Source organism: Cebus imitator, unplaced genomic scaffold (genome assembly GCF_001604975.1).
Source record: "Cebus imitator isolate Cc_AM_T3 unplaced genomic scaffold, Cebus_imitator-1.0 Scaffold446, whole genome shotgun sequence".
In the NCBI taxonomy this organism is placed as follows: domain Eukaryota; kingdom Metazoa; phylum Chordata; class Mammalia; order Primates; family Cebidae; genus Cebus; species Cebus imitator.
Genome location: NW_016107761.1, coordinates 1,484,523 through 1,493,751, shown reverse-complemented (window position 1 = coordinate 1,493,751; position 9,229 = coordinate 1,484,523). Strand labels below are relative to the sequence as shown.

At 38.6% G+C, this 9,229-nt stretch overlaps 1 protein-coding gene across 1 annotated transcript; it reads left to right on the top strand.

The window, feature by feature from the left end:
* Nucleotides 1–2,349: 2,349 nt before the first annotated feature.
* PRSS58 (serine protease 58) lies at nt 2,350–7,946 on the top strand. The gene is made up of 5 exons (XM_017511344.2): nt 2,350–2,386; nt 4,353–4,491; nt 4,715–4,971; nt 7,472–7,611; nt 7,720–7,946. The coding sequence occupies exons 1-5, from the start codon at nt 2,350–2,352 to the stop codon at nt 7,867–7,869; spliced, it is 723 nt and encodes a 240-aa protein (XP_017366833.1). The 3' UTR covers nt 7,870–7,946.
* Nucleotides 7,947–9,229: the final 1,283 nt, after the last annotated feature.

Genomic DNA, 9,229 nt, shown 5'->3' with positions numbered 1-9,229 from the left:
AAAAAAAAAAAAAAAAAAACTAATATAGGCACTCAAACAAATCAGCAAGAAAAAAAATAAACAATCCCATCAAAAAGTGGGCTAAGGACATGAATAGACAATTCTTTAAAAGAGATCTACAACTGCCCAAAAAACATATGAACAAAATGCTTAACATCACTAATGATCAGGAAAATGCAAATCAAAAACACAATGTGATACCACTTCACTCCTGCAAGAATGGCTGTAATCAAAGAAATTAAAAAATAATAGATGTTGGCATGGATGTGGTGAAGAGAGAACACTTTTACACTGTTGGTGGGACTGTAAAGTAGTACAAGCACTACTGGAAAACAGCGTGGAGATTCCTTAAAGAACTGAAAGTGGATCTACCATTCGATCCAGCAATCGCACTCCTGGGTATCTATCCAGAGGAAAATAAGTCGTTATACAAAAAAGGTACTTGCAAACACATGTATCTCTATAGCTTTGCCTTTTCTGGAATGTCATATAATTGGAATTATATGGTATATTTTCAGACTAGCTGTTTTCATTTAGCAATGTGCATACAAGTTTACTCCATGTCTTTTCATGATTTGAGAATTAAGTTTTTTAAATCATAACATCTCTGAATAGCATTTTGCTACATGGATGAATCACACTTTGTTTATCCATTTACCCTATTGAAGGACACTGTGGTTGCTTCCAAGATTTGACAATTATGAACAAAGCTGCTATAAACATTTATGTGCAGAATTTTTGTGAACATAAGTTTTCAAAGCTTTTGGTGTATCAAGAAGTGTAATTGCTGTATCATATGGTAAGGCTATGTTGAGCTTTATAAGAAACTTCCAAATTATTTTATAAAGTGACTACTCCATTTCGCACTCCCACCAGCAATAAATTCTCACCAGCATCAGTTCTTGATACTTGATATCCTTGCTAATATCTGTTGTCATCAGTGTTTGGATTTTAGCCCTTCTACAGGGTACATAGTGGTATCCCATTGTTGATGTAATTCTCTAATGACATATTATGCTGTGAATTTTTTCATACGTCATTTGCCATCTGTATATATTCTCTGTTGTTATCTTCCCCAATCACTGTAAAATATATCTGTTTGAAGCCCTAAACCTCAATGTGACTATATTGAAGATAGGGCCTAAAAGGAAGTAATTAAGGCTAAATTAGGTTAGAAGGGTGGGGCTCTGATCCAATAGGATTTGTGTCCCTATAAAAAGAGTCACCAGAGAGCTCTCTTTCCCTCTTTCTCTCTGTGTGCACAGAGGGAAGGCCCTGTGAAGACACAGTAAGAAGGTGATATCTACAAGCCGGGGAGAGAGGCCTCACCAGAAACTGAACTTGACAACACCTCAACACCTTGGTCACGGACTTCTCACCTCTAGAACTACAAGTAACTAAATATCTGTCACGTAAGACACCTAGGCTGTAGTTTTTATTTTATTTTTTTTTATAGTAGTCCAAGCAGACTAAAACATTTGGTAAGGATCTTTGGTCCACTTTTAGGTTGTGTTGTTTGTTTTCTTAATGTTGAATTTTCCTATTCTCTTATACATGAATTATTTAGCAGATATGTGTTTTGCAAATATTTTTACCTAGTCTATGGCATACCTCAATTTTTATCTCTGAATACTTTGTTTCATAACCATCTGCTTAAGTATCATTCCCATTAGTCTCTAAACTCTTGGAAGGTAGGGAAGGAGTCTTTAAATTGAGGCAATCCCAACAGCAAGCACAGATCCTGGCACAAGTTAGATACACAAGATAAATAATTTGCAGGTTGGTTCACAGAACAAATGGATGGATAGTGACATGAAGGAAAAGGTTAATTGTATTTCAAAGCGGAGTTTAATGTCAGACAGAGGAAGCAATGTCAGCTCCAGAGGGCTACATTATGTCTACCAAAGAAAAATAGCATCACACAGTAGGGTTTAGCATCACACAGACAGGAGGGGCAGCAGCCCACACATAGTTTAGAGGGGCACCTGCCTCCTGAGGCTGACAAAAAGGAGACCACACAGGAGTCAGCTGTAGAGACATCGTGAACTTCAACTTCTCTTAGCTGTGGTACTTTCTTCCCTGAAGACAGAGGGCAGAACTCTGAATTCCAGAACTATTTTCTACTGTACTGGGGACCAATCACTTAACCTCTATTCTTATCTCTCTGAAAGATGACACTACACCCTCCTCTGAGTGATGGACACTGTTTCTAAAACTGAATCCTGCTACTGAAATAATTCAGATGATATATTTTTCCAATTCTAGAATCTTGCTTTATTTCATTTAGTCTTTTTCTGTCTCTTCCATGTTTTCTAGAAACTGGAGCTGAACTGGGTGTTCAACATCATCATGAAGTTTATCCTCTGGGCTCTCTTGAATCTGACTGGTGAGTGTGTGCATATTTGTCTCTTTACTCTCCAAAGAGAAATCCTGGGTAAAGCATGAAAGATGGGTAAGGGCGAGAGGTGTCATTCCAGAATTCAAGTGTAGGATGCTTCTCTGTCTCTCCCTACTGCCCTGTTCCCACTAAGTTTCCTCCCGTGACAGTGCCTGCCTACCTGCCCGCTGCAGGAGGATTGCTTGTGTGCTTTTGGGTGAGATGTGGACATTGTCACTCAAATACCAGACCCACTCCTAATACCTGACCCTGGACCTGCCTGCAACAGGACTGATATTCTGCACTGCAGAAAACACAGCAGAATATTGAAGAATCAGATATCTCCTGGCACAGTTCCGGTTACTCAGGCATAAATCCAGAGTTATTCACAAATTCTCTCTCTCTCCTTCCCCACATTTGATCTCTTAGAAAAACCTTGTTGGCTTTATCTTCTAAACATATCCTAAATCCAACCACTTCTCACCATTTCCACTGCTCATAATGGTCCAAGCCACCACCTCCTGCCTGGGTTAGCAAATTATTCTCCTAACAGACCCCTCTACCTCTATGCTTCCACAGTCTACAAGTTCTCCATGAGAAGACTGTCATCACTCCTTTGCACAAATCCTTGAGTGGTTCCATTTGTACTCAGAAAACAGTCCAAGTTCTTATACTGCTCTACAAAACCCTCCACCCACCTTTGAGCCCCTTTCCTGCTCTGTTCCCCTTCACTCACTCTGGGTCAGCAGCCATGGCCTCTGTGATGTAACTGACACAAGCCTCAGGACCTTCCTTGCAGCTGTTTTCTCTGCCTGGAGTCCCTGCACCCAGATATTTGCTTATGCAACTTCCCCTGTCTTCATGTTATTGTTCAACATTGCCCATGAAGTTCTACTCTGATGACTGGTTTAATACTACCTGAGGGTGAGTGTGGTGGTTCATGCCTATATTCCCAGCACTTTGGGACGCTGAGGTAGGAGGGTCACTTGAGCCCAAGAGTTTGCGACCAGCCTGGGCAACATAGCAAGGCTCCATTTCTATAATAAACATTCAAATATTTTAAAATTAGCTAGACATGGTGGCACACACCTGTAGTCCAGGCTGTTCAGGAGGATTGCTTGAGCGTAAGAGGTTGAAGCTGCAGTGAGCCATGATCTTGCCACTGCACTGCAATCCGGGCAACAGAGTGAGATCCTATCTCAGACAAACAAACAAATACTACCTGATATCCCTTCTTCTCCCCCAGAACACACTTGGTAATGCCTTTCTCTCTTTCCCACTCCTCCTTTTATTTCCATAGAACTAATCACCATTTAACATCCTACATAGTTTACCTGCGTGTTGTACTTATTATTACTGAATATCTCCATTCATTGTAATATATGAGAGCAGGGATATCTATTCTGTTCACTGTATAGCCCAAGCCCCTAAAACAGAGCTTGACATATACTAGGTGCTCAATGTATATTTTTTAAAACAATAATTATTTTTCCCCTCCTCAGACTCTTAGCATTTGGTCTGCTCTTGTCGTGGCACCTGTATTATTCTGTCTTGACTTATTGTTGGGGAAAAAAGATAAGACTTATTAAAGTGTTCTAAATAAGAATTCTTTAAGACTTATTAAAACATTCTAAAATTGGTAAAAATAGTAAAAAAAAAAAAAATGAGTTGATTTAGCATAGAACCCACTAAATTGTGGAAGATATTTATGAAAGTTTAACATTTAATTTAAAAGATTTCATTGACAATGAAAAAGCCAAACACCTTTTATTTTTATTTTTTTGAAAGAGATAGGTTTCTACCATGTATCATTTTCTTCATGTTTTAGAAATAAGTAAGTCATTTTACAGATTTAGTTTATAGATAAAATTGCTGGAGAAAAGGGGGAGGGGAACTTGGAGCCTATTAAATGACTTTCCTGAAGTTTTTCTAGCGATGACTGAGAAATCTTGGAATTTCTTACCTCTCTTTCCAGTTGCTTCGGCCTTTAATCCGGATTACACAGTCAGCTCCACTCCCCCTTACTTGGCCTACTTGAAATCTGACTACTTGCCTTGCACTGGAGTCCTGATCCACCCTCTTTGGGTGATCACAGCTGCACACTGCAATTTACCGTGAGCAATAAGCCCTCAAAGGCACTCCATTCTTCGGGTTCTCAGGTTGGGCACAGACCCTCACCCCCGCCTGAGACCATCTCCCAATTAAGTGGAATTAGGAAAGCCTTTGCAAGACATACGAGGGTACAGAAAAAGGTCTGTGGGGAGGGATAATAGAGGCTCATAAGGATGGGGAAGCTATCTCTGTTAAGTCCTCTCATAAGCATCTATATTGTTCCAGGAAGCTTCGGGTGATATTGGGGGTTACAATCCCAGCAGACTCCAATGAAAAGCATCTGCAAGTGATTGGCTATGAGAAGATGATTCATCATCCACGTTTCTCAATCACTTCTATTGATCATGACATCATGTTAATCAAGCTGAAAAGAGAGGCTGAACTAAATGACTATGTGAAACTAGCCAACCTGCCCTACCAAACTGTCTCAGCAGATACCATGTGTTCTGTCTCCACCTGGAGCTACAATGTGTGTGATATCTGTGAGTTCAAGACGATGTTCTTCTCTCAGAATTAGACATGCTTTTACACCTTCGCTAGTCTTGGCTTCCTCAATTCTGCCCAGTGAAGCTTTCTTCTAACTTCTTTATTCATCCTCTTCCTCCCCTGTCCTTTTCCCTGTACCTCACTGAAGGAGTGCTTCAAGTTGTTTTTTTTTTTCTCTCCCACTGTATCTTTTTATCATTTTGACTTTCATATATGATAGAAGTGCTTTTAGTAGAAAGAAAACATTTGTATTCTAATCCTAATTTTGTATGTGAAAGCAGGTCATTTTACCTTGGAGCCTCAATTTCCTTAACTCTGAAATAAAGCAGACTACTATGTTGTATATTTTCAAACCATTTCAGGCAATAAAGCAACTTGAAACCTTGAAAAATCATGAAATAAATATCAATATATTAAATGTAAGATAAATACATAATATTGTACTAAATGAGATAGAACTTCCTATGAAGGATTGTAATAAAGATACACAGTTGAAATTTTAAAAAGTATTTCTGAAATAACCATTTTTAACTGGTAACATTTTAAGCATTCATTCATTTCTTCAGAAAACTGTCAAAGGGCTACCATTAATTTTATCAGTGGAAGTCTTCTATACATAATTTGAAACTCCTAAACTAGATATTCTACATAAGCTTTTTTCTGTGCCTCATATTTCATATTCCATAAAAAACTCCCACAACTTAAGGCAGCTTTCTGTTTTCTAAGTTGCATCCCCATTGCCTATTACCCCAACTCCAAATTTTTAGGCAAACCCTAATTATCTATAATTGTTAATTACAAGAGTAGAGAGTAGTGGTGAAGGGGAGTTGATTATCTATTAGCAAAATAGAACAATGATATAATCCCTTATGAAGAATTCTTAATGCAACTTTACTTATAAGTTCAAGTATGTGTAATATACATCCTATACTAGATACCACAGTAGGAACAGGAGATTTATTTTAAACAAGCCTGTCAGATTACATTTATGTATCCAGCACTACTTTCACTTCATAGAAGCCAAAGGGCAGATATACACTTATTCTATAATTGTTGCCATGATTCAAGCCTTTTAAAACTACTCCTTAGTAAATACCTTCAGATTTAGAGCAAATTTTCTTGAATATATCAAGAAGTAGAAATTATTTGTCCTTTGAGAGTCAAGTTGATTTTTGAAAACAGCCAAATGTCCTTCTGGTAAGCAGCATATTGACTCATCTGGGTAATGGAACATGGGTCAAAAAGAGATATGACTTGAAAAAAAATGCACCTCATTTTGATCTGGCTCATGAAATACTTAAGTAAGCATTTCCTAAAGAAGTATTCTCAAAAGAAATGTTTAGCCATAAAATTATTGCTTGGAAAATGAAGTGAAGGATCTCAAACATTTTCTTTTCAATAACTTTTACATTATTTTCAAATAAAGACATCAAACACACTCCTCCATTATAAAAAAAAAAAAAAAAGACTGAATCTGAAAATACAATACTTCATCCCAAAGAAACTTCTGTGAAAAGAACTGTGCTACATGTGTTCATACTACTTTGCTGTTTTTCTCATTTTGTTTCTGATTGGACAAGTGTTGTTATAAGTGTACACAATTCAAAGTATTTGTGGACCATTGTGATATAGATAAAAGAATATTAATTAGGAACTAGGAAACCCAGTTTGAAACCCTAGCTTTACCACTTACTAGCTTTATATGTTTAAGAAAACTGCTTTTTGAGTGACATTTTTGGTGCAGATACTTGGTTTTGTTTTGACCTGACAAATGAGAAAGTAGGCTAAATACCTCTAAATTCCTTCAAACTCTACAAATTACATCTCAAAGGAAACCCTTTCAATGTTTAAATTTCCAGAAAAGTTTTTTTTGTTTGGTTTGGTTTTGTTTTGAGATGGAGTCTCACTCTTGTCACCCAGGCTGGAGTGCAATGGTGCGGACTTGGCTCACTGCAACCTCTGCCTCCTGGGTTCAAGCAATTCTCCTACCACCCAAGCAGGTGGGATTACAGGTGCATGCCACCATGCCCAGCTAGTTTTTGTATTTTTAGTAGAGATGAGGTTTTGTTTTTTAGTAGAGATGGGGTATTTTTAGTAGAGATGGGGTTGGCCAAGCTGGTCTTGAACTGTTGACCTCAGGTGACTCCCCGTCTCGGACTCCCAAAGTGCTGGGATTACAGGCCTGAGCTACCGCACTGGGCCAAATTTCCAGAAAAGTTTAAAACAAAGTGTTTCATTTCACTGCAGGAATGTCTCATATTTACATATAACTTTCAAGAATTTGATCACTTTTATAAAGTCACAGACATTTGCATCATGAGAAATTGTTAATCTGACCATCTCCTGTACTCTCATTGTCCTAACTGCCACCATTCTGATTTCTCTAAATGTTTGATCTGTTTTCATTTCTTATGGTAGAAGAAGAAATGTTTTTTAAAAGAAGGTTTAATGCCTAAAAGAACTCTTAAGGAAGTCTGACTTTTCTCTTTCCTTTAGACAAGGAGCCTGACTCACTGCAAACTGTGAACATCTCCATAATCACACAGTCTCAGTGCCGCAATGCCTATAAAACCTACAACATCAAGGAAAGTATGCTGTGTGTGGGTATTGTGCCAGGAAGGAGGCAGCCCTGCAAGGTAACATACTCTCAATGCCTTAATTTTCCCATTTTCTTCCTTCTGTCTTGCCAGAAAGATAACCTGTTTTTGTTGTTGTTGTTGTTGTTGTTATTGTTTTCCTGGAAGGAAGTTTCTGCTGCCCCAGCAATCTGCAATGGGATGCTTCAAGGAATCCTGTCTTTTGCGGATGGATGTGTTTTGAGAGCCGATGTTGGCATCTATGCCAAAATTTTTTACTATATACCCTGGATTGAAAATGTAATCCAAAATAACTGAGCTCCTGTGGCAGTTGTGGACCACATCATGCAGCTTGTCCCCATCGTTCAGCTTCAGAATTAAACATAAATTGACTCACTAGGCTGCCCCATGCACACCTGTCTCACTTCTGCTAAACATTGTGGGTGCTTGAGCAGTTTTACTTGTACGTATCTTCACTGTGATTATTCATAACAACCCTTCTTGCCTTCTAGATAAAGATGGAAAACCCAAAATTCCTTAGACAATTGAAGTGGGAATTATGTTCTCTCTAAAGAACTGATAACTGACATTTTTTAAAAAGGCCACTCCACAGCCATTTGGGGTACAAAATCCTCTACTACATGTACTAAATTAGACAACGTGTGATTTTGGCACATTACTATGATGATTGAAGAAAGGAAGTCTAATAAAGAGTGATTGAAATAGAAGGGTAAAAGAGGGCAAAGGTAAGAGGGAGGTGTTACACTTAGCTTCTCCTTGTCCATATGACTGAATGCCTTATGCATTCCACACAAAAAAAGAATGCGTTCTTTAACCAAGGAGGTCACCTCACGGTGCTCATGGAGTCTTATGGGTAGCGCTGATGCTCATTGAATCCAGTAACCCTGCCATGTCTCACTAACTAGGATCAGCTGGCTTTATACAATATTACTATTGTATTGAAACCTTAGCACCAGCTCAAGTTGGGAGACATCTTTAGAGGCTAAGGTGCTCTTCTGAAAAATGACCTCCAAACCATTTTTCTTCCCAAACTAAAATTTCAGTTAATAAAATATGTGAAGATGAAGCTCTCACAGTTGCTTTAGTTTGGGGACCAACAAAGCTTTCAGTAATCGGTAAGACATAATCCTCTGTCTCAGGAGATCGGCCTCAGAGAGCTCTGGCTAGGTTAAGATTTCAGATAATAGTTAAAAACACAGAGTAATCTTTCCCAAAGTATACAAACTATTGTATTATATGTAGTTGTATAAAGATAAAAAAGTATATTAACTGAAAATAAGCCCCAAAGGAGATCAGGAGAGTAGGGTCCTAAAAAAATGGGATTCCTAATATACGCCTTGCTCCTGCAGTAGACACCAGGCAAGAGTGGAGAGGACACTAAGAGACACTAAGTGTTGCATTAGGGAAGCTCCTTCTGGTGGCCAGGTTTGTTCTGCATCCCAACTTGCAGCTGCTCATCTATGAACAGAAACATCACACCTATTAAACAGCCCAGCTCAGTGCCCCTCAATAGGCATGTAATTCCCATGAGACTGCCCCCTAACTGTACCCACGAGGGACAGGGATGGGGTGACACTTCAAATGAGAACTATGAGTTTGGGTGGTAGATGGTTGGTAAAGCAGTGAGTGGAGTGTAGGAAGGAGAATCAGTCCATGC